Source organism: Euleptes europaea, chromosome 1, assembly GCF_029931775.1.
Source record: "Euleptes europaea isolate rEulEur1 chromosome 1, rEulEur1.hap1, whole genome shotgun sequence".
Classification (NCBI taxonomy): domain Eukaryota; kingdom Metazoa; phylum Chordata; class Lepidosauria; order Squamata; family Sphaerodactylidae; genus Euleptes; species Euleptes europaea.
Genome location: NC_079312.1, coordinates 173867418 through 173893703, shown reverse-complemented (window position 1 = coordinate 173893703; position 26286 = coordinate 173867418). Strand labels below are relative to the sequence as shown.

At 45.1% G+C, this 26286-nt stretch overlaps 1 protein-coding gene across 1 annotated transcript; it reads left to right on the top strand.

Annotated features, from left to right (window-relative positions):
- Positions 1-1348: 1348 nt before the first annotated feature.
- Positions 1349-20671, top strand: LOC130483206 (synaptonemal complex central element protein 1-like). The gene is made up of 12 exons (XM_056856017.1): positions 1349-1358; positions 4240-4302; positions 6321-6380; positions 8233-8307; positions 10012-10059; positions 10500-10554; positions 11059-11148; positions 13516-13579; positions 14714-14765; positions 16113-16227; positions 18484-18573; positions 20614-20671. The coding sequence occupies exons 1-12, from the start codon at positions 1349-1351 to the stop codon at positions 20669-20671; spliced, it is 780 nt and encodes a 259-aa protein (XP_056711995.1).
- The last annotated feature ends 5615 nt before the right edge of the window (positions 20672-26286 follow it).

Sequence of the window (26286 nt, the reverse complement as noted above, 5' to 3'; positions counted from 1 at the left end):
AACCGAATGCCAGTAGTATTTTTCTTTCCAGTCGCTTCACGGAGCACTAGGAGATGTTTCGCGGAGCACCAAGTGCTCCATGGGGCACAGTTTGGGAACCGCTGATCTATGGGAATCGGCCAAACAAGTCCCAAACACTATTAGCTCACAGTTTGGGGTGTGTGTGTTTTTTTTAACTGGCCCTCCTGTATCCACACATACTGGCTCAGTGGCAGAACATTTGCTTGGCATGCAGAAGGTCCCAGGTTCAATCCCCGGCATCTCCAGTAAAGGGACTAGGCAAGTAGGTGATGTGAAAGACCTCTGCCTGAGACCCTGGAGAGCCACTGCCGGTCTGAGTAGACAATACTGACTTTGATGGACCAAGGGTCTAATTCAGTATAAGGCAGCCGCTTGATGCTTTCATGCGTTCATGTGGCTAGTGCCTTGTTGCCTAAAAGAACCTACTTTTTACCCCTCTCGGGTGGCAAGAGAAAGACTCATCCTGATTCAGGGGCTATGTCTGCATGGCGTTTTCTTGGGATCCGTGACGGGTTGAGATTGGTAATAGGAAAAGCCTGCCTGAGTCATCTGCCCTGGAAGAAAATTGATCGTTTCTGTGGTGGTAAACATATTTGCGCAACTCAGATTGTGTTGCTTTGAAGGGAGGCAGGTCCTCTTAGTGCTGGTTTTGGAAATCTTTTGTGAGACACTTTCCAGCAAGCCTTCTTTCCAGGCATGGCTGGCTGTGACATTACGTGGATAAAGAGCAGACAAGGAACTACCGGCTGCTGCTCTTAGTCTCCATAGGATCTTGCTCCCCTATCCAGACAAATGAACAGTAGGTACAATGGGAGGTGCAGCGGTCATTTGCCTGCCTGCCTCTCTCCTCTCTAGTTACTTGTGTGGCTCTGGAGAAATGCCAAGGTTTTATAACTTGTCGCAAAAGGCCACGTAGAGCAAGTGTGCGCGTTCATTTTCACATGCCCCCCCCTTTCTCTTGCTCCGTGAGCACGAGCCAGTTGGCACCCTTTCAACCTGACCTCCCTCACAGAGTTGTTGTGAGGAAACAACAGGGGAAGGGGATTGCCTAAGCTGCTCCGACCTCCATGGGCAGGATGAAAACGGGATTAGTTAAACGTTTGGTGGACTGTGAGTGATGGTTGGGGTAGCCCCATTGGCGCCTCCTTAGCGGGAGGTCCCTGTGGCTACTAGACATTGCTCACAAGCCGGAGAGGAGGCATAGTGACAGTTGAGAAAAGGCGGGAACTGGTCACATGACGATGAGGGGGCGCAAAGCAGGGGCCGAGTTTGAAATAGGGGCCATGGGCTGAGGGAGGGCCGAGATTTCCATTCCCACCACAAAGCCATGGAGGGAGGTAATGGGTGTGTGTGTGTGTGTGTGTGTGTGAAAGGCTGGTTTCTTTGTGGGTCACAAACCAGAGTTCGTGAGGGGAAAACCTGAACCCACGGGAGAGAGAAGACTACACCTAACTTCTTTTTAATGGCTGTTAAGGAGAGATGTAGGCGAACCAAGGAGGAACGGCGACCTATTCGCGGCACTGCTGGAAGCTCACGATGCGACGACGTGTCTCGTTTTCCTAACGCAGCTCCCGCGTTTTATCACTCTTTCCTCTCCCGAAGCGGCACTTCCGATGTTTAAAACTGAAGTCTCGTCCCATATACTGAACAGGGATGCATTCATTATAATTTATTGCGGTCCTTGACCAGTATTACAAAGTTAAATATTGAACAAGGGCAAATCGGTTAACAGATGCAAATGAGCGATGGTTTTGGCGTCTCTTCTCCCCCCCCCCCATCGTTTCCAAGGACTTTCCCCATTTTTTTCTGATGGAAAAAATGGAAAATTTTGGAAGTACCGGGGAAAAACTGATTCCCTCCCCCCTTTCGGAATGAGTGAAATGCTTTTTAAGGCAAAGATTTCCTCACAATGTATAGCATGAAAAGTCTATTCCCCCAACCCCAGTTTTTCTGGCGGGGAGTTTAGGGGTGCATTGAGGGAAAGTCCTTATTACAAAACTGGTTTTCTTTTTTTTTCTTTTTTATATTTTTTTTAAAATAACATAAAATAAAGAAATACAATAATAATAAAAAGAAAATTAAAAAAATAAAATACAAAAGAGTATCTATACATATTAATACATTAATGGTTACAAAATTATATATATTAAAAAAAACCAAGATACCCCTTCGACCCTCCACCCACCTTAAAAAGTGACCCATCACCCGACTTCCGAAGAACAGTAAAATATAAAAATATTAAAACTAGTTTCTATAATTCACTAATTAAAATAGTAAAATCCATTTTTGCCAGTTTATCCCAGTATGTGGCGGCCTTTGCCCAAGTTTTTTTAAATTCTTCCATATCTTTTCCATGTAAGAATTCCGTTAATTTGGCCATCCTCATATACATCCATAGTTTCTCTCTCCAGTCACGAATTGAAGGTTTATTCACCTGCTTCCAAACTTTAGCTATTACAATTCTTGCAGCAGCAAGACTATATTGACAAATAACCCTGTCATTATTGCTCATTACTGGTTTTCTAATTTCAACTTTTATTTCCCCCCCCCCATACATCTCAGGTAGCAAAACTTAAGATATGCGTGCTGAAGGAGGGTAGGGTGTAGCAGTTTGCAGCTCTCTCAAGTAATGAGTATATTTGCAAATTTGCTTGTAGTAAATAAAGGCATTTATGTTTTCAAATTCCATAAATGTGCCAATTAATTCAATTGTATATGCTAACCAAGGTACCTTCTATAACTAAGATAATGATGCATTTTTATTTTAGCATCAAAATGAGGTTAGGTTTGATTAGTAAGGTTAGGTTTAATTAGTAATTAGTAATGTATTGCATATATTTAAACATTTCCCCCCCAATTTTTTTTCCCCAGGGAAAAAAACTAGGAAAACACTTTTCCATGGCTTCAAATTTTTGGAAGTTTTATGTCTGCACTCCACCCCTCTGTGAAAAGGAAATAGGCTTGGTAGGGTGGTGGTGAGTGGATATTAAAAAATAGGGTAATAAAAATGGAGATCCTTCTGCCCAGATTAATTGGATGTTTATCATCCCATTTTCCTCTCTACCCGTATAAACAGTTCCCTTTCTGGAACAAAATTCCCTTCTCACTTAATTTGAGGCTACCCCAAAAAAGCTGAAGAACTATGTACAAAATGAATATGAGAAAAGATGGCTAATATACCTGTCCCTGCAGGTCATCAGCAAAGATGAAGACTACCTACTATATACAAATATGTGGAATGAAGCCCAGAAATTATATCTATGAAGTTGCTTCTAGAAGGGATTTTGACAGCAGAAGCAGCCATAATAGGAGCTCTGCTGGACGTGGTTCATCTAGTCCAGGGGTCCCTGACATTTTTGTGGCTTCTGGCAACTTGGGAATTTTCAGAGGGGGGTGGTGAGCACCAAACCCGAAATGGCTGTCATGGGAGGTGGAGCCAAACCCAAAATTACTAGCTCAAAAGTGAAGCCAAAAACAATACCTCCCTCCTCAATTTAGGAAAGAATCACAGAAGGGGAAGAAAAAGGAAGGAAGGAAAGCCCAAATATGAGGAAGAGGGAGGGAGGGAGGAAGATTTTGGAATTAGAAACGAACGCCTAAAGGAGAATGGAACCATACTGTGAGGGTTCCTGGTCTCTGTGCAATTCCCAAAAATCACTTGTTCATTCAGAAATGTTGAAACAAGGTTTCTTTATTGGAAGTCACAATAGATACAGTCCACACACGGATAGAAAGTTGCAAGTAAGCCAGTTTGCTTTACTACATGATTATATTCCCTACAGGGTAGCAAAAGGTCACACCTATTGTTATAGGAAGCTACAAGATATATTGGTGCGATGGAGACATCAATCGTCCCCAGGGAGCTAGTTCGGGTTATCTACTTTCCAAGGCCGGAATTGGCAAGAGGGAGTGAATCAAAGCATAGCCGGGCAACACAGCAGGGGAGGCACTCGTGAGACATACCAGCCAGGGCCTGACAGATATGGCGCCCGAAGGCCAAATGGTCAGAACTGCTTTTACGAGTTCAGGTGGAAGGGGGGGGAATTATGGAAAGACAGTATACAAAGATACAAAGACATACAAACCCTCACACATACACGGACTAAAAAAACCCTAGTCCTCCTGATCCTAACAACTGTATCTGAATGAATGATTTACGGAGTGGGTGCCAGCGTATGACAATGTGTAGACAATTCCATGGTTTTATTCTCTTTCCAGATTCCTGGGACTTTGCATCCAAAATGGAGGAGATCCTGTCACTTGTGAAACAAATGCAGAATGGTATTTGGAACTTAGGCTCGATAGTTAGAGGCATCCTATTAAGGGGGTGGGAGCCACGCAACAAACTGGGTAACTGTGAATGGGGACATTCCCCCCCCCTTCCCCGGTACTAGAACAGAAGTTTGGACTAGTGTGTGAAGCAAGACAGCACCTTAAGAGCTGAAATGTATGGGTTTTCAACAAGCTTGTTGATACAATCAAGAGCAACGTTCATGATGAGGAGTCCCAAAATTGGCTCCCAAGTTTGTGATGGCTGCATAGCCTAGTATACTAACTGCATCTATGGGACTGCCTCTCCTGGTATGTTACCCAGAGAAATTGACCTTCATGTAATACCAACTTACTGGTGATTCCTGGCCCAAGGAGTATCCGGCTGGCCTCTGCCAGGGCTGTTTCAGCCCTGGCCTCTGCCTGGTGGAATAGCCTCCCTAGTGAGATCAGGGCCCTGCATTATAAATACTGCCCTCCCTAATCCTTCCCCCTCCTCCACTGCTGAGTGCCACCCCCACTTATACCATCTTGGGGGTGGTCAGATCCATCTGCCCAGCTGCAGATAGCTATTTTTTATTTTAGTACCATCGGGGGCATTATTGTCTTATTTATCAGATTGGCCTGGGCTATTTTAAATTGTATTTTAAATGTTTTATTGCGTTTATTATATTTTGGATTGTGTAAGCTGCTCTGAGCCCAGCCTTTGGGTTGGGGAGGGCAGGGTAAAAATGCAATAAAATAAATAAATGTGCCAAAGAACTCTGTGACTGCTGGGTGATGCAACCAACATCACACCACATCATTTGTTGTTTGCTTCTGGCAGGACATCTGAAAGTCCTGTATGTAGTTATAAATATAGTTTAGATTCCATACATGGACAAACTTCAGCTTATGAGTCCTATGTGCCTGTTAGATGGTTCATATATGTAAGGTTGTCAGCCTCTCGGCGGCACCTGGAGATCTCCTGCTATTACTATTGATCTCTAGGCGACAAGAGATCCTTTCCCCTGGAGAAAATGGCTGCTTTGGAGGGTGGACTCTATGGCATTACATCCTGCTGAGGTCCCTCCCCGGGCTCCACCCCCCAAATCTCCAGGTGTTTCCCAGTCCAGAGTTGGCAGCCCTATATCATATGTGGTTTCTGCAGCAGGTGACCCATTGTGCGTGTGTTTGGGTCCAAGGGAGGCAATATTGGTTTGGAATTTTGGGATGAGGAAAAATTGGGAGGTTTTTTAGGGGAAGCAGTAAAAAGTGGTGGTAGTGATGGAGAGCCCCGTGGCGCAGAGTGGTAAGCTGCAGTACTGCGGTCCAAGCTCTGCTCACAACCTGAGTTCAATCCCAACGGAACTTGGTTTCAGGTAGCCGGCTCAAGGTTGACTCAGCCCTCCATCCTTCTGTGGTCGGTAAAATGAGTACCCAGCTTGCTGGGGGTAAAGGGAAAATGACTGGGGAAGGCACTGGTAAACCACCCTGTAAACAAAGTCTGCCTAGGGACCGTCGGGATGTGGCGTCACCCCATGGGTCAGGAATGCCCCGGTGCTTGCACAGAGGACCTTTACCTTTAGTGATGGAAAGGATGTCTGGAGAGTTCTAGAGAAAACTGGCTACAGCATCAACCTACAAAAGAGGAAAACTGGGGCTCAGTGGTAGAGCATCTGCTTGGCATGCAGAAGGTCCCAGGTTCAGTCCCCTGGCATCCCCAGTTAAAGGGACTAGGCAAGTAGGTGATGTGAAAGACCCCTGCCTGAGACCCTGGAGAGCTGCTGCCGGTCTGAGTAGACAATACTGACTTTGATGGACCAAGGGTCTGATTCAGGGTAAGGCAGCTTCATGTGTTCAAGTATGGCATTGAGGCTTTTAGCTATATGCACATTTTGGTATGCTGGATGTTGATTCTTTGGGGTGCACTTCTGGGCTACCTGGAAAAGAAAGGCACAGTGAGGGTACCCTGATCTGAAGGTACTTAAGGTCCTACTAACATAGTGTGAAGAGTTCAATGGACGTTCCTTTTATCCTCCATTTTGTAGCAGGAAATGTGGATCCAAGAATTGAGGACCTAATAACAAGGATCAATGAATTACAGCAAGGTAAGAGGAACACAGTGAAGTTGATAAGAGTTCACTTCTCAGCAGTGTGGAGGAGGGCTGCATTCACACATCATTGGATATTTCACTGCTAACCTGCTGTAGCAATAAATCATAGTGGGGTTTTCCTGTGTGGACAAGCCGGCCCTGTTGCGAATCATTGTTATGTTCCCCTGAAGGCACAATATCCAACAATATGTGAATTCAGCCCAGAGTATAATTCTCAGCAAGACTAATCAGGTCTAGGCTTCTGGAAGAAGAAGAAGAGTTGGTTTCTTTAGCCCGATTTTCTCTACCTTTAAGGAGTCTCAAACCGGCCTACAATTGCCTTCCCTTCTTTTCCCCACAACAGACATCTTGTTAGGTAGGTGGGGTTGAGAGAGTTCGGAGAGAACTGTGACTAGCCCAAGGTCACCCAGCAGGCTCCATTTGTGGGAGTAGGGAAACCAACTCGGTTCACCAGATTAGACTCCGGAGTGGGGAATCAAATCTGGTCCTCTAGATTAGAGTCCACCACTCTTAAGCACTACACCACACTGGCTCTCTTTGCTAGTTCCCCCCCTCCAGATATGATGCCCAAGGAGAAAGACAACTGTTGCATGCATCCATTGAAGTTTGACTCCCATATAAATGGGGAAGAAATCCACAGACTCTGCAGCACAGGAGTAACTACTGCCTTTGAAAGACCACGTTCCTGTGCCAATTCTGTCTCTCTAAACGTGTAACTCTCAACATGCATGTCATAGTATTTTACTATAAACAGTTAAGTTACATTACATACTATTTCTTTAGATTTATACTGTGTCCCAGCTCAAAAGGGATATCAAATGTAAAAACAACCCCCCCCCATCTCTTCCCAGAATACCAGTTTATACAAATTACTTGAAATCTTCCACCCTTTAATTCTGGACCAAATAGCTAGATCTTACAATGCTCCTGAAAAAATTGGACTTCCATTCCCAAGGGCAGGATTTAAGCCCTTTTAAAACACCACTGATAACCTATGTTTGAAATGATTTCATTGTCTGTAGTGAATTGACTCTGGATATTAAATTAAGGCAAGTGGGGGCCTGTGAAATTTGTGGAGGAAAATCACATCTCCCCCCATTGTGGCTCCAGGCCTCCTCCCCGCCCCAGCCTTGCTCCGTTGCCGGCTCACCTGTGAGGTCTCCTCCACCCCAGCCCCACTCCCTGCCCCACGACTTCAATGTCATAGAGTCCAATTGCCAAAGCAGCCATTTTCTCCAGGTGAACTGACCTCTATCGGCTGGAGATCAGTTGTAATAGCAGGAGATCTCCAGCTAGTATCTGGAAGTTTGACAACCCTAATGATCAGAGCTCTCAGAAACACGATGTACAGCAAATACATGAAGGCACAGCTCAAGATATTTTGAAACAGAAAGTACAGGACTTAATATATGCTCATTCACAGAGAGCAGCCATTTTCTCCAGGGGAACTGATCTCTATCGGCTGGAGATCAGTTGTAATAGCAGGAGATCTCCAGCTACTACCAGGAGGTTAGCAAACCTACTCATGTCTCAGTGGGCACCATTTTCTCTGTGGTTTGGGCAAGTCATGAGCTCTCTTCCCCTCTACGTGGCAGTAATCTCACACTATGTTGCCTTTGAATTGTCTCTTTCATTAAAGATGGAGCAGGGCCAAAAATGGAATGCTGAGAGGTTACGCAGGCAGGGTTAAAGAAAGACCGACCAACAGTATCTACTATTGATTTTTCCCTAATTACAGTATCCAGACCTCTCTGCCATATTCAGGTGATATGGCATCTCCTTGTGGCTGCCCTGTCAACTTACTCATCTTTGTTCTTACTCCTGTGTGATACTTTATTTTTCGTAGCCAAGAAGATAATAAGTGAGGAGCTTTGTGAGGCAAATGAACAGAACGCTGCACTGCAGAGGGAACTGGAAAAACGTAGGTAGTCTCAGCAATAAGTGATGGAAATGGAGCAAGGGTAGAAGACTAAAAGGGATGCTTCCCAAAACTGAGTGACATGAATATGCTTCTTTTGTGCCCGCTTGAGTTGCTTTCCAGACCTGACTGGGAGATCCAATTGCAATAGGTAGACATCTGCTAACTGCTGGCACAGTGATTTTTATAATCTAGGATGATCCAGTGCCCACATTGGGCAGGCAATAATCTGGGGAAAGGTCCCTCAACCCTCCCTTCCATCTTGGGGTGGTGGGACTGAAGCTGTCAGTACTGTGAAGGCAGCTAGGTTTCTAGAATTTGTATTTCACTAAGAAATGTGTTATCTTACTTAACCGGTTGCCCCCTAAGTAGTGATACAAGCGTTGAATTTAGAAAATTCCTTTTTATTGTAGAAACCTCAGAATATAAAAGAATATGGAAACAGGACACAAAACATATTGGTTACAGTTACATTGTAGGAAAAAAACTTAACAGAATATTCCAAGTTTAAGCAGATCTTGTTCAGTAAAAGTTACAATAGAAATACCAAGTTCACATACCTCTGGATGTGCTATTCTTCTGGGGAAATTCTTTAGACAAACAGCACAGGAGCAACATGTCTGCTATAGAACTCCCAACTACAGAACAATTTCTGGCTTCTTAAATACCCTTTTCCTGGGAATCTGTGAATAATCTTGTCCCCAGCATCATATCTAAGATCAAGACCTTTCCCAGCCTTCAGTCGTTATCTTAAGGCTTTGAACATATCTCTAAGGATGTTTGGGATAAACATGTGATTATATCTTTATGTCGGATATTGTTTAATAATGAGATGACAGGAAAATGACGGGAAACAAGTCTATTATATTCTTATGAATGAAAGCCTATTACCCACCCACCATTCAGACTGGTGTTATCTTACTATTTATACTTAGTCAAAAAGGGCAAGAGTCAAGTAGCACCTTAAAGACTAACAAAAATATTTTCCGGTAGGGTATGAGCTTTCGTGAGCCACAGCTCACTTCTTCAGAAAGCTCATACCCTACCAGAAAATATTTTTGTTAGTCTTTAAGGTGCTACTGGACTCTTGCCCTTTTTGACTACTGCAAATAGACTAACACGGCTACCCACTGTGAATTATTTATACTTAGTGAAGTTTGCTGGCTCGACTCCCGGCCTTTAGTCTAGCATCTCGCCTTGTTGAAATAGGCAGTGGATTTAGAAGCTTCCCAATTTCCAGGCAGGATTTCCTTTAATTAGCATTCCTAGCAACCATTATATAATTTCAAGCTGCTATTCTATATGATTCCAAGCTATATGTGCCTATATTACTACCTGCCCACAACAGTGGGGCATGACAGCGATGTCATGCTATGTGCCAGATGTCAGATGACGCTCTGGAAACTATGTTAATACCATAGAGTTTATGTAGAGCGTCAGTTGACATGCTGATGGTACGTCTGGGTTTTTGCCTGGCTGAGATGTGGGCCCACACCTCGTTGCCTTTTTCACCCCTTTTATAAAGCATTCCCCCTACTGTTCTTCCTTGAAGTCCCAGTCCTAGTAGGCACTGGAAGATATTCTTCTGAGGGACGATTCTGGAAGTTCTTATGATCCATGTCTGTTGAACGACATGGACCATGACTTCTACGAACTCTGCCCAAGCCACGCATGAGCACCATCTGAGCTCTTTTCCTTTTCTTGCAGTGAATGAAGAGGAGTTGAGGCTTGAAGAGATACTGAATGAAAAGAAAGGTGACTAGAAAAATCGGCAAGTTTGTGAACAAAGTGGGATGTGTCTCATTAATTATATAACCTGGTGTTTGACAGTTGCTAATTCAGAGGCTAGACAAAGAAGTGTTAGTTGTGGCAATGGGAGCTGCTGGTAATCCCTTTCAGGAGACTAAGGGTAGGCAATACTGACCTACTTCCCTCTAGCCTCATTTCATGCTGGCCCTCATTAAAATGGCTTTGATGATGCTTCAGACAAAAGTAAAGTGAATTGTTGAACTTTTTCTGTTGGATGAGGTTTCGTATATATATTCACACACACACACACACATACATACATATAGTTTCTTGGTAATTGACAATGTCTATACTGGCAGAAAACTAGAGGGCATATTTATGATAAAAATGCCGGGTGTAAAAGAAGTAACCAAAATCCTAATAGCCGGTGCGTGTTGTCTTTGTAGCAGCCCGACAGAACATGGAACGGCACTCTGAAGAGAGAGAGGCAGAGATGAAGAGGTCAGAATCGTGATGTGTGGAAATACTGGACTGTAAAAAGAAATATAATACCGGGGACATGTTGAGTGCCTTTGCCCTTTGGTCAAAACTCTTGAGGGTGGTCTGATATTGTAGGAAAAAAGATCAGGGAGCTAGCCGAAGGACAACATTTAATAAAGGGTAACTTCCCCTGCCCTCATTGGGAAACATACATTCATGTTGCAAGAAAGAGAAAACATTCTAGATATAATAAATGATTTTACCTTAGAACAGTGACGGAAACTTCTGAGTATTGGATAGGAACTAGTATGAGATGTGTTGAGATACTGAGAAGCAATGCTATAGAGCAACGCTACCAAATTCAGTACTTAAGTGTAAAGTTGACCAGAAAGCCCAGCACAATCATGTTTAATTTCTGAAGACAAAACCTCAGTAATGGATTAGCTGAAAGGAAGTTGAAAGGGACGCCATCCCAGCATTAAACAGAAGTCTAATTCTGAGCTTCAGCTTTGTCTTGTTTCTCAGACAGCAGGAACTGAACCTGGAGAGTAAGCAGAGAATTGAGGACCTGGAGGCCAAGATTCAGGAGGAGAAACTGAAGCAAAGGAAACAGAGGTAATTCCTAGACCTTCAGGACCTTATCAGTTGAGTGTTGCATATCTGATTTCAGTTCAGTCTAGTGTATTGATTTATGAAAAAATGCCATAACATTCTGCAGATAGTTGTAGGGGGTAACTGGGTTAATCTGCAGTAGAACAGCTACATTTGAGCTACAGGGAGCTTTGACTCTCGAAAGCTTGTACCCCAAAGACCTTCTTGGTCTCTAAGGTGCTACTGGACTGATAGCCAGCGTGGTGTAGTGGTTAAGAGCGGTGGTTTGGAGCTGTGGACTCTGATCTGGAGAACTGGGTTCGATTCCCCACTCCTCCACATGAGCGGCGGAGGCTAATCTGGTGAACCGGGTTGGTTTCCCCACTCCTACACATGAAGCCAGCTGGGTGACCTTGGGGTAGTTCCAGCTCTCTTAGAGCTCTCTTAGAGCTCTCTCAGCCCCACCTACCTCACAGGGTGGGGTAGGGAAGGTGAAGGGAAGGTGATTTTAAGCCGATTTGATTCTTCCTTAAGTGGTAGAGAAAGTCAGCATATAAAAACAACTCCTCCTCTTCCTCCTTCTTCCTCTTGAATCTAGCTATATAACATTTTGCAGCATCAAATGACAAAGCAGATGCTTCCCCCCCCCCCCCCCCAGTAAATCACTTGTTGCTGTATACAAAGTCAGTGCTTCTGGGAAGCTTCTTTCTACTGTTGTGTGAACAGGGAAAAAGATTTGATCCAAGTGTAACTGTGGTAGTGGAAAATGACCTACTTGCTTGCTTGCATTCATGCTTCAAGGGAATCCCTTTTATGTAAGCAGTGGAGTTCCTTCCTTCTAAGTCACCTTTTAAACCCAGAGATCTCTTTTAGCCCTGCTGTGTTTTAACCCTGCCTTGATGGTGCTATAGGATCCAAGTATGAAAACAACTTACATTCAGTGTCTTCCACTTGTGGGGCAGGTGGAGGTGCAGAAATGTACAACCAGATTAACTGAGGAACTGGAACATCTACATGAGTAAAGATGACAGGATGGGGAGGGACATGATAGAAGTCTATAAATTAAACAGTGTCCCATGCAGAGAGATCAAAACAGAATTTTTCCTCTTGCACAGTATTAGAGTTCAGGATATTTCAATTAAATGTACTCCTAGTTGGTTCAGTAAGGACAAAAGAAACTTCAAACAATGTATATTTAACATGGAGTTTGTTACCATGGCCTCCAGCTCAAGGGCTTTAACAGAGGGTCAGTCTACTGATGACTGTTAGCCATGCAATCTCCATATTTGGAAACTGTATGCCCGATTGACAGATGGGGAAGGGCTGTGGCAGAGCATCTGCTTGGAATGCAGAAGGTCCCAGGTTCAATCCCTGGCATTTTCAGTTAAAGGGACTATGCAAGTAGGTGATGTGAAAGACCTCTGCCTGAGTCCCTGGATATCCGCTGCCGGTCTGAGTAGACAATACTGACTTTGATGGACCAAGGGTCTGATTCAGTATAAGGCAGTTTCATGTGTTCATAGTGGGAACAGGGGATGCCTGAAACTGCCTTACACTGACCTCCTTGGTCTATCATGGTCAGTATTGTTGTTGTGAATCAGAGAAGATGAATCGTGATTGTGGTTACAGAAGAGACAGATCACAGCACAGAACAAAATCAGAGACAAAGACTTTTGTCTTAATCAAACAAAACCCTTTACTCATCTAACAGGATGGGGTACACGTGGAGTAAAACAAATAATCCTTTCTTTCTACATGACTAGTTCCCTACAAAACTTGTTAGTTTGCACTAACAGGTAACTACAGGCTTAGAATCCATCTTTGCTCTTAAGAGCAGAGAGGCTTTCCATCTGGTCGCTGTAAGATCCAAAACCTGAGTGAGTAACTGCTGTCTTTTCTAAACAAAAGGACAGCAATTATCCCAATCGCAGTAGGTACATGGCCTTTGGCATGTAACCCATGGCAATTTTGCTAACCAATGGAATACTGACATTTGTCATTACATCATCTCCTTGAGACTAACTAAACTGTTGATACAAACAAATTAACCCTTTAACTGTCTTGACAGAAATGGAACTCGCATTGAATCCCCAACAATTGTCTACTCTGACTGGCAGTGGCCCTCCAGGGTCTTGGGCTGAGGTCTTACTCATGCAAAGCAGGTGCTTGTACCACTGCTGTCTCCATGTTTCTTTGCTTGTGGGCTTCCCGTGGGCATCTGAATGATTATCACTGGAGACAGTGTTGGACTAGATAGGCTCTTGATGGGACCCACCAGACACAATACTTAGTTTTAAATGTTCCCTGCCTTAAAATGTGCTGCTGTCCACACCAAAGCAATTATATCCTGTCCCACACCTGCCCTACTCTGATTTTTTTGTGTGCTTTCAGAATGGAATTTGAGCAGCGGCTTGAAGAGTTGATGGAGAAGCACAAGAGCCTCTGGGAGTGTTATGTAAGGGCCAGGTCCTTGCCTTTTGCAAAGATAGACTGGGTCATGCTATTATCGCATGGTTGATTTATGGGCCAGCATGGTGTAGTGGTTAAGAATGATGGTTTTGAGCGGTGGAGTCTGATCTGGAGAACCAGGTTTGATTCCTCCCTCCTCCAAATGAGCGGTGGACGTGAATCTGGTGAACCGGGTTGGTTTCTCCACTCCTACACATGAAGCCAGCTCCAGACAAATGTAACAGTAAGACCAGCTATATCACTGCAACATTTGTCTAGATCACTGCTACATTTGTCTGTATCCCTACGTGGAACTTGGTGACTATCCGGAATGTTAGAATGCAGTCATGAATTTTTGAAGCTGGAATAATATAGGATTGATTATTGAGGAGACTGAGGAAGAACTGAACAGAAGAATTTTGAAACGGCCATATCCCCTTTCTACTGTGATTACACATTTTTGAAGATACCAGCTGGATATTGCTTTATGCATACTTTGGAAGGAATGTACCAGGATATGCCATGAACTATGGATTTTGACTGTTTGATGATAGATTGTCACTGTGTATGATGTTATGTGGTAGCTCATAAAAATATTTTGTATGGCATTGAACTCCCTCCCTTCCCCAAACCCCGCTTCCTCAGGCTCCACCCACAAAACCACCCGCCGGTGCTGAAGAGGGACCTGGTAACCCTACATTGGGAAGAAAATCAAGCTGTAAATATCAAAATTAGTATTTGTCCCTTTGGAGGAAATATATGAGAAGCATTCAGGCAGCCAGTTAGAATGGTTCCTCAGTGGAACAGGCTTCCTTCATAAATCCCTACATCGGGCGGTGGCAAGTGCTCCTTCCCTGGAGGTTTTTAAGCAGAGGCTAGATGGCCATCTGTCAGCAGTGCTGATTCTATGACTTTAGGCAGTTCATGAGAGGGAGGGCATCTTGGCCATCCTCTGGGCGTGGTGTAGGGGTCACTGGGGGTGTGTGGTGGGGAGGTAGTTGTGAATTTCCTGCATTGTGCAGGGGGTTTGACTAGATGGCCCTGGTGGTCCCTTCCAACTCTATGATTCTATGAACCTGTGAACAAGCGTTGACGCAATCCTTGCTTCTTGGCAGTGAATTATACTTCATTTCTTTTTTAGGCAAGAAAGAAGCCGGTGACTGAGGCAGACAAAGAGCTTTTGCTGATTGAAGGTGAGTGACCGCAGTTCTTCGGATGTCTTGGAATATATCCAAATATCATTCAAGACAGTTATTTTAAAGTATCATTTTGGTTTTTTTTTACTTATTTGTGTGGAATCCATGCATGGCCCTTTCTTCAAAGGTACTGTTGTGGGATATTGAACGTTATTAGCACTTAAAACTGATGTTCTCATTGCTGGAAAAGCCTGATTCCTCCTCACTATGTGGCATGGCTATTGCATTCTAAAAGTGTCATGTGGTAGCTGGAAGTGCCTGTGAAATAGGGTTGCCAACCTCCAGGTGGCGGCTGGAGATCTCCCGCTATCAGAGATCTCCTGCTATTGCAACTGATCTCCAGGCGACGGAGATCAGGTCCCCTGGAGAAAATGGCTGCTTAGGCAATTGGACTCTATGGCATTGAAATCCCTCCCCTCTCCAAACCCTGCCCTCCTCAGGCTTCACCCCCAAAAATCTCGAGGTATTTCCATCCCAGAGCTGGCAACCCTACTGTGAAATCATTAGTGATAAGTGACTACAGTTCTTCTGAGCTCAGAAACTCAGCTTTTCAAGCGTGGAAGTACTCATCTATTAAAAAATAAATTGTTAATAATTAAATAAGTTAATGGTTAATGTATTGTATGTTTTAAGAGTTTTAATGGTTAAAGATTGTGGTTTTGTTGTTTAATTCCAATTGGTGGTTGTTACCTCCCCTGAGCCCAGCCTTGGCTGGGGATTGAGGGCGGGATAGAAATCCAAATAAATAAATAAAGGCAACCACTGGCAAAGCTCCCTTCCACTTTGCACCAATAGAATGTGATTGTTTGAAACTCGTCCTTAAAAGAAAAGGCTGTTTTTAAGTGTGTGGAGGCAGCCTCGATTTCTGAGCGTAAGCAGGATAAGTGCCATCAATATAAGTGCCATCAAGAGGGTTGCCAGGATCCTCTTTGCCACCGGCGGGAGGTTTTTGGGGTGGAGCCTGAGGAGAGTGGGGTTTGGGGAGGGACTTCAGTGCTATAGAGTCCAATTGCCAAAGCGTCCATTTTCTCCAGGGGAACTGATCTCTATTGGCTGGAGATCAGTTGTAGTAGCGGGAGATCTCCAGCTATTACCTGGAGGTTGGTAACCCTAGCCATCAAGTCACAGCCGACTTAAGATGACCCTGTGGAGTTTTCAAGAGACAAACTGGGGTGGTTTGCCAAGGCAACCCTAGGCTTCCTTGGTGGTCTCCCATCCAAGTACTAACCAGGGCCATTAGCTTCCTAGATCTGACAAGATCGGGCTTGCCTGGCCCATCCAGGTCAGGGCAAGCAAGAATTAGATGAGCCTTCAACATCCCTTTTATTTGTCCTGCTCCCTCAGAAAAACAGATCCAAGACAAACTGGCCCGTGTGCAGGATGAGTTGGATTTGCTGAGGTGCTCACCCTTCAGTGAAGAGAGAAGGTTTCTCAAGAGCCCCGAGGCGGCTTGTGCCATGTGAGTGTATAAAACTTGCGCTCTCCTTCTGCTATTATGCCGTTTAGCTGAACTCTGCTGCAGTTTTTGCAGGGTATCTTCTGTGTGTGTGTGTGTTAAGTGCCGTGAAGTTCAAAACTTCCTATCTTTGACAGCCTTGTTCAGATCTTGCAAATTGAGGGCTGTGGCTTCCTTTATTGAGTCCATCCATCTTCTGCAATGATCTATTTGCAAAGTTTGCTAAAATCAAAAGGAAATTACAGATAAGAAATTTTAGTGAAAAAGCAGTGTTCTTTATTTCTTTTCTTTTTTTTTTTAAACAAAGTATGTTTCTAACACTAGGGCAATAAAAATGAATATCTTGTATTAAACATGAGAAACCATTTTATCCTCACAACACCCTTGTGAGGTAGTCTAGGCCAATTGTGTATGAATGGCCCAAGGGCACCTTGCAAGCTTCCCTGGAAGAGTGAGGGTTCATAGAATCAGAGAGATGGAAGGGACCACCAGGGTCATCTAGTCCAAACTTTTCACAACGCAGGAAATTCACAACTACCTCCCCCCCGCAACACCCCCAGTGATCCCCTGCTTACTCCATGCCCAGAAGATGGCCAAGATGGAGGGCAGAGGCTGTCGGTGGGGGGCAGAGGGGAAGCAGAATGAAACAAAGACATGCACCACTTATGAGGAGCCTTTAAAACGCTTAGGGCTGTTTAGCCGGGAAAGAAGCCGGTTAAGGAGAGGCACGATAGAGGTGTATAAAATTATGCATGGGATGGAGAGAGTGGACAGGAAGCTTTTCTCCCTCTCTCGTAATACCAGCACGCGGGGTCATCTGCTGAAGCTGGAGCGTGAGAGATTCAAAACTGATAAAAAAAGAATTTCTTCACACAACACAGTTAAACTGTGGAACTCCCTGCCCCAGGATGTGGCGATTGCTGCCAACTTGGAAGGCTTGAAGAGGAGAGTGGACATGTTCATGGAGGAGAGGGCTATCCATGGCTACTAGTCCAAATGGATACTGGTCATGATGCGTACCTATTCTCTCCAGGATCGGATGAGCATGCCTATTATATTAGGTGCTGTGGGACACAGGCAGGACAATGCTGCAGTCGTCTTGCTTATGGGCTTTCTAGAGGCACCTGGTTGGCCACTGTGTGAACAGACTACTGGACTTAGAATAATAGAATAATAGAGTTGGAAGGGACCACCAGGGTCATCTAGTCCAACCCCCTGCACAACGCAGGAAATTCACAGCTACCTCCCCCCCACACCCCCCCAGTGACCCCTACTCCATGCCCAGAAGATGGCCAAGATGCCCTCCCTCTCATGATCTGCCTATGGTCTTAGAATCAGCATTGCTGACAGATGGCCGTCTAGCAAACCTGGGTCTCCCAGATCCTAGTCTGAAACACTAACTTTTACACCACACTAATTCTCTAACAGTGGACAAAAAAGCATGAAGAAGTGCTCTGGAAAGTTTATTTCCTGCTTTTCAATTCTTTCACTGTTCATTGGCGGTAACAGCAAAGCAGTAAAACACGTCAGTTCATGAAGATGCAAGTACAATATGTAGGACTTTAAACATCCGTAGGCTGCAAATAACTCTCCAGTTTCACATATAGAACTGAGGCTTATCTCAAAAGAAAGGTCTCAACAGTTTTTTTTTTAAAGCCCAGTTAGGTGAAAGAGTTCCACAGGTTGGGAGCTGTCATCAAAAAAGCTTTGTGTCCTGTTCAGTCCATTGTACCTCTGACGGAAGTAGCCCCTGCCTGCCCTCCCCCTCCAATTCTAGGGTTGCTAGGTCCCTCTTTGCCACCGGCATGAGATTTTTGGGGCAGAGCCTGAGGAGGGTGGGGTTTGAGGAGGGGAGGGACTTCAGTGCCATAGAGTCCAATTGCCAAAGCGGCCATTTTCTCCAGGTGAACTGATCGGAATCGGCTGGAGATCAGTTGTAATAGCAGGAGATTACCAGCTATTACCTGGGGGTTAGCACCCCATGCAAATCTCATCACTAAACTTCAAAGCACATGGAGGTGTGTGTATGAGAGAAGATGCTCCTGGGTGGGCTTAGAAACAAAGGTATATGCATAGTTTGGGTTAGAGAAAAAATTCACAGCTACCTCCCCCCACACACACCCAGTGACCCCCTACTCCATGCCCAGAAGATGGCCAAGATGCCCTCCCTCTCACGATCGGCCTTGGCCAGATTTATGCATGGGATGAACAAGCAGATCACTGTGCGATCCTCCTGAATGCCTCCGTTTCATTACCCAGGGAACTGTTTCAAGAGGAAAATAAGAAAGCAAAGGAGTATCTGGAAGCAACCTCCAAGAAGCATTCTGATTTGCAGGAGAGATGCAGAAGGTGAGTGGTGTAATGTATGTGCATCAGTTAAAACCATAGCGAAGGAAGCCCAGGAGCTTGAGTCCTGGGCGAAGGCTCCTAAGCCCTGCTTGCATGATTGGCCACAGCCAACACATCCCATTGGCCCTAAGCCAGGTCATGCCATTGGTGACCTGGGGGTTGTTTTCCCCCTATCACGGATCAGGGGGGGAGCGGCCACCGGGGGCCAGCGGTGCATATAAGCAGAGCCAGGTTGTACAGTTCCTCAGTTCCGTCTGCTCATTGCTGAAATCAATAAAGTTGCATTGTTGTAGGAACTCTGTCTTGACCTCGTGTGTCCTCCCCACACGGACATAACAAGTGGAAAGCTGGAAAGTCCCTGTGGGGGTTGCAAGGGTCTAGGACAGTGGACTTGGATCCAGGACCTCCTGCCTTTGATTCCCTGCCCTTGCAACAAGATTCTTGTTGAATTTATTCACTGTGTTACAGAAAAATACTAGGTTCTGTACTTGTAAGGATTTGGGATCGTTAATGAATGGGTTTTTTGGCCAAATGCAGTGTTTCTCCTCAGGTGTTCCCTTTTGTTTTGGGAGTTCTGTAGCTCTAGACAGCTGTGAGCTGCTCCCGACATGATGTTTTGTGCCTTCCACCCTGCGGAAGTGATAGCAACATCACTGCCACTCTGTGCCACTATGCCCAGTTGGAGGTTTCTCCATGGAGCCCAAAAAGACTGTAGTGGGAAATTTCTGAAGTTCGAAAATATGCTGTCAGGAGACCCAAAGTAGCCCCATAGAACTGCTGTCCTGATCAGGGAAGTGGTGCTGGGAGAATCCTTCCTTTGCTGTTTCCCTCATTTTAGAACTCCCCCCACTTTGGTATCAAGTTGGCTAGGGAAAAATACAAACAAGATACAAGCTGGACTAGCAGCAGGTGCGAGAGAAAGGGTTAAATGCCCACACTCCCCCAGTGCTGCTTCCTTGACCAGATTAACAGCCCCAAGTGGCTGTTCTGAAATAAGGATATCATGAGATCCGACTGTGTGTATCCTGGATCTACCGTGGCTCTTGGCTTTTCTAATGAAGTGCAGATATCGATCCTGTCCACATTATCCTCAGAATGACGATAAGGGAGGGTAAAATTCTACTGGCACCGTCCCCCTCCAGGACAGAGTTCTCACAGAGCTAGCATGGTGTAGAGGTTAAGAGCGGTGGTTTGGAGCGGTGGATTCTGATCTGGAGAACCGGGTTCGATTCCCCACTCCTCCACATGAGTGGCGGAGGCTAATCTGGTGAACTGGATTTGTTTCCCCACTCCTACACATGAAGCTAGCTGGGTGGCCTTGGGCTAGTCACGCTCTCTCAGCCCCACCTACCTCACAGGGTATCTGTTGAGGGGAGGGGAAGGGAAGGTCATTATAAGCTGGTTTGATTCTTCCTTAAGTGATAAAGTTGGCATACAAAAACGAACTCTTCTTCTTCTCTTGTTTCTGTGGCTGACAAAATAAATAAAATAACGGAAGCACTGTGTATGTAACTCTAGGAAAGTTTCCATGCTTCTGCATACAAATATATAAAATTTCAGCTGAAGGGGAGAAAAACGCTGAAGATTGATACTGTAGAAAGAAGAAAAGGAAGAGTTGGTTTTTATACCCTGCTTTTTCTCTACCTTCAAAAGTCTCAAAGCAGCTCACAATTGCCTTCCCTTCCCTTCCCCTCCCCACAACAGGCACCTTGTGAGGTAGGTGGGGCTCGGTTTGGAGAGACTAGCCCAAGATCACCCAGCAGGCTTCATGTGTAGGAGTGGGAAAACCAACCCAGTTCACCAGATTAGAGTCCGCCACTCATGTGGAGGAGTAGGGAATCAAACCCAGTTCTCCAGATTAGAGTCTGCCGCTCTTAACCACTACATCATGCTGGCTCTTGTAAAGAAAGCTTATCTTTCTTACTTTGAAAAGGATAGTTCCGAATTTCACTCTCGCTGAAGTCCCTGTCTATGTACAAACGCATGCACTCTCTTAGCTGGAGGCTGTGCTTCATTCCCACAACTCCTTCTCCTTTTCAGACTTAAAGCAGAGCTGGAAAACTTGGGGGTGCCCGATGGGCCCCCCAAAGAAGACTAACTTCGGTTTCTGGGCGCTACAGGTGAGAATGGAGTAGAGGTTTTTACCTGGAGCTCATCAAGCCACGTCATGTTGTTTAAGACCCATCCCCCTTTTGCCAAGAATGGGAGCAGTGAGCAAATCTGGCATTCTGAAGAAGGGGGGAAAGGTGGCCAATGGAACAACAGAGGGGGGGGCAGTCAAGTGACTCTGGGGTACCAGGCTCAAAAACTAGGGTTGCCAACCTCCTGGTACTAGCTAGAGATGTCCTGCTATTACGACTGATGTCTAGCTGATAGAGATCAGTTCACCTGGAGAAAATGGCCACTTTGGCAATTGGACTCTATGGCATTGATGTCCCTCCCCTCCCCAAACTCTGCCCTCCTCAGGCTCTGCCCCAAAAACCTCCCGCAGGTGGCGAAGAGGGACCTGGCAACCCTATAGGTGGGGCTGAGAGAGTTCGGAGAGAACTGTGACTAGCCCAAGGTCACCCAGCTGGCTTCATGTGGTGGAGTGGGGAAACCAACCTGGTTCACCAGATTAGAGTCTGCCGCTCATGTGGAGGGGTGGGGAATCAAACCTGGTTCTCCAGATTAGAGTCCGCTGCTCTGAACCAGTACACCACGCTGGCTTTCACTAGAGGGAGTTGCAGTTGCCCTGTGTGCAAGTCCCTTCAAACTGCATCAGGAGACACTGTCAACCAGCTGTAACGGGAAGTGAGGATTCCTTAAAGAGTAATTCTCCCCGGCCTTGTCAGAGGTGGCTCCCGTTCGAGATCTCCCTGCCCTCCACCATAGCTGTGCTATTTATGTTAAACGCTGGAGGAGAGAAATAGGAGGTAGGTGAAAGGTGGGTTCCTTAGAAGAACTGAATTGCAGAGAAAGTGGCTGTTGGTAGCTCAAGCTTGGTTTACTGCTAGCTGCAACCAGGGCCGGTGCTACTATTAGGTGAACTAGGCGGTTGCTTAGGGCGCAGACCTCAGAGGGGCGCAGAACTGGCCTGAGGGGCACAGTTTTAAACAGGTTAGTTTCTTGAAAAAATGCAATTGACAATTTATATATTTTTTATTTTAAGATAAGAACCACAACAGTGCTATGGAATATAATTAATTGTGTGTGTTAAGTGCCGTCAAGTCGCTTCCGACTCATGGCGACCCTATGAATAAAAGTCCTCCAAAATGTGCTATGTTTGACAGCCTTGCTCAGATCTTGCAAATTGAAGGCTGTGGCTTCCTTTATTGAGTCAATCCATCTCTTGTTGGGTCTTCCTCTTTTCCTGCTGCCCTCAACTTTTCCTAGCATGACTGTCTTTTCCAGTGACTCTTGTCGTCTCATGACTTGACCAAAATACGACAGCCTCAGTTTAGTCAGTTCTAGGGTCAGTTCAGGCTTGATTTGATCTATAACCCACTGATTTGTTTTTTTGGCAGTCCACGGTATCTGTCACACTCTCCTCCAACACCACATTTCAAAGGAATCTATTCCTATCAGCTTTCTTCACTGTCCAGCTTTCACACCCATCCATAGTAATAGGGAATACAATGGCATGAATTAATCTAGTCTTGGTGGCCAGTGACACATCCTTACACTTCAAAATCTTTTCTAGCTCCTTCATGACTGCCTTTCCCAGTCTCAATCTCCTTCTGATTTCTTGGCTGCAGTCTCCCTTTTGGTTGATGGTGGAGCCAAGGAATAGAAAGTCTTGATCAATTTCAATTTCCTCATTGTCAACCTTAAAGTTGTGTAATTCTCCTGTAGTCATTACTTTTGTTTTCTTGATGTTCAGCTGTTAAACATCTTATAAAAAGTTTTGTAGGAATGCATCAGGCTTTTATTTATTTTTTCTACAAGACATCTGTTTTTGAAAATTGGTTAGCTATTGGGGGGCGGGCGGGGGGGAGGCACAAGTAGTTAGCCTTGCCTAGGGTGCAAAAAAGACTGGCACCGGCACCAGCTGCAACTTTATTTTGTCACTGTGAGGGATTCAAATGCTGTAGGAATTCCGGAACTAATTTCAACATGTTGTTACCTCCTAGAGCAGGTTCGTGGGATCAGGAGGCAGACTGGAAGCTCACTGAATGTTGGTGCAAGTACAGGGTGTCTATAATACTGGCCGATAAGAGGAAATCTTGTTTTTGACATCCACAAAAATCTTCATCTGCGTGGAATTCCAGGCTCCTTGCTTCATTTTAAACTTTGACCATTTGTTTGTTATCGGGACTTATTCTCTCTGTTAATAAAGCAGTTCTACTACTCACTCAGTTGGGGCTGGTTCTGAGTTATTGTTTGGTACAAAGAAGATCACTTATGCCCTCTATCAAAAGGAACTACAAATTAACATTCAAATGTCATTTGGGAGTTAACCTAAAGTTTTATGTGCTTTGTCCACTAGGAGAAGAGCTCTCCTCATGTTGGAGATCTCTGTCCCAAGTCAGTTTAGATGGTGGGGACTGATGTGTTTAGCAGCCTTGAGCTTTTAATCTGGCAATTGTAACGCATGTCAAACATTGGTAAAGTCATTGCACCCCTGCAATGATTGAAAGATGTCATACTTCAAATTGTTGTGTGACAACATTCAGTGGAAACGTTAAAATGCCACTCTGGAAGTCTACTCCAACTGACTGAATACTGCTGAATAAAGGCTGGAAACCATCACAAAATCATAGAATCATAGAGTTGGAAGGGACCACCAGGGTCATCTAGTCCAACTCCCTGCACAATGCAGGAAATTCACAACTATCTCCCCCCACACCCCCAGTGACCCCTACTCTACGCCCAGAAGATGGCCCAAAAAGAACAAACACAAACCCCTTCAGGGTCCCTAGCCAATGAATGTTGATTCATTTCTTATATTGAGACAGGATCAAACGTTTACCCAAGGGATGCATTTTACACATGACTGTGATTTTGATAATGTGAACTTAAAAAGACTGTTTGGAACATTCCAAACTGTCCCAAATGTTTGGAACATTTTTGTTTACTCAGCTATTATAGCTAGAAAGTTGCTGCCCTAACAGTGCAATCCAACACAAAGTCACTCTAGCAGAAGAATAAAAAGGAAGGAGAGGTCCCCTTTGACCACCAAAATACTATGCTGGGGATTATGGGACCTGTGTATACAAAAGTCATAAGATGAAGGAGCTATAGTTGGGAACTTTATATCTAATTCTATTTTCTGAGGTTCTTTGCTCCCCTTCTTGTTCAAAAGGATCTATTTGAGAGTATATAAATAGTTAGAAGCCATCTTTTGCTTACAAATACTTTTTCATGCCAATCTGAGTGCACTTGCAGTTTTGTTCAAGGAAACTGGAAAAGAAAGTACTCTTGAGCATGTGCAGAGTGCCTTGTCCCCCCTTCAACTGAATCCTGACAGTGGCCCTCTCCTGAACTGTGTTACCTGGCCACCACAACAACACGTGTCGCCACTGTTCCAGACATGCAGCAAGCCCCCGACGCAAAGGGAAAGACTCATGCATCATCCTGCGAGACAGGCACCAAGGATCCACGGGCAGGACGACCCCTCCGAGTGAACCAGGGGGAATCCATTTTCCTGCAATCCCGTCCCAGTATCCAGCAGATGCCATTTCGCAAGGAACAACTAGACATGTAGTCAGCCCCCCCTCCATCGGCATCACTAACGATCCATCGGAAGCTCCAGAGGCATCCGCACCAAAGAGATCGCACCTCAAGCCACCAGGAAGTGATTCACCCTGGACGCAGCTGTTTGCTCCTTTTGTGTCAACTCAATAAACCCATCGGTTATTGTCTCCCGGGTCTCCTGGAATTGCGCAAAGCCCATAGGTCTAAATCACCCATCATCCCACCCCGGTAGCCGATCGTTAACGCCATTGTCTGCCTTTGTTTGCCATGGGAACCACGAGGGGGTAAGCCCATCATCCCCCAGCCCCAAAAGAGTATAACGGGTAGTTTTCAGCCATAAGCCAGCCTTCTTTTACCCCTCCTATACTTGCTTTCACTCTGTTGGCATGGGTTTTGCCCAGCCAATATACTCCCCTGACTTGCTGGTCAAGCCCCGGGAATCCCTTCCGCCACTGCCCCCCTTTCTTTCTTGCTAGCCGCACAGAACTCAGGACATCTCCGCTACAGGACCAGGTACAGTATTTCCCCTCTTCAAAGGGAAACCGGCCACATTGGCGAACGTCTCTGTACTCCTACCTTCATTTCCTAGATTCTGAGTGTGTGTTGTATACGTGTTATTGGATTGTTTGTGCACATAATTCAAAGTAAACTTCTTAAAAGAAACCAGTGCTTCCGCCTCTTGTTAGAAACTTGGAACGGACTCCCGTAAACAAAGGTTAGATCCCGAGGTTATGCCCCTTGCCAGTAATTGATTTGCTAATTTCCCCATATAAATATTCATAACCGAGCATTTTGGCTAACACCCCCAGTTTTGGCCGGGGAGGGCTCTTTCACACATTAAAGTCATCACTTCATGTTGCAGTCATAAAGTTATGAGCATGCCCATGTGAACAAGGCTTAGAAGTACAATTCTGGACAAATGCTTGAATAATGGCACCCTCCCTACATTGACCATATGCAGTTCACAACTATGGCTAAAAGCCAGCGTGGTGTAGTGGTTAAGGGCGGTGGACTCTAATCTGGAGAACCGGGTTTGATTCCCCACTCCTCCACATGAGCGGCGGAGGCTAATCTGGTGAACCGGGTTGGTCTCCCCACTCCTACACCTGAAGCCTGGTGGGTGACCTGGGGCTAATCCAGGGCCGGATTTAGGTTTGATGAGGCCCTAAGCTATTGAAGATAATGAAGTGCCTGGTTGTCTTATAGAGTCCAATGATAGACAACAAGGAGGAGGTTAAGTTAAAGCAACAGTTCTTTATTTAGCTAAACACAGACCTGGGGTGAAATAAGCCACAAATAAGATGCAGAGTTACTCACCAGAGAACAAAGGAAGCTCAGTATCATTTATGCATTCGGATGGGGCAGATTGATACACACCAATACACATTAGGTGTCTACTTCACATTAATTAGCATAGCCTATAGATATTGCCCGAAGGCGTCTCTAAGCAAGTGCTAGGTCTTGTGATCTAGAAAGTAGAAAACACATTCCTGAGGTTTGAGGTAATTCAGAGCTCTCTACTGGTGAAAGGCCGTACCAGGCAAGCAATGTAATCTGTTGGCCTCTTATAGTTGTGGCTGCCAACGTTCCCCAAGCGCCCATGTGTGTGCGTATGAATACATAGTATTCTATACCAGCCCTTATATCTGGGCATTACAGTAATGGGGCCCTTTATATGTCCAGCTGTCCTTTGTCAACAACAAATTGTTGCTGTTTTTTGTGTTGAATATATGCTATATGGTAATTTATATATAGAAATGAGCAAACCAGTGATATTTTAGGGAGCAGGCTAGCAGGCGGGGCCCATTACTTACATCATAGGAGCCTACACAACACAAAGCACCGTTGCTGTATGTAGGTTTTATTTTATTTGTTTTTTATCTTATATTTTGGAAATGGACATAGTTTTTTTTCCCTGTAATTTTTTGGGGGTTAGTTTATACGTAAATCCGGCACTTTAGAAATTAGATTAGCCGCTAATCACAGTTCTCTTAGCGCTCTCTCAGCCCCACTTACCTCACAAGGTGCTGGTTGTGG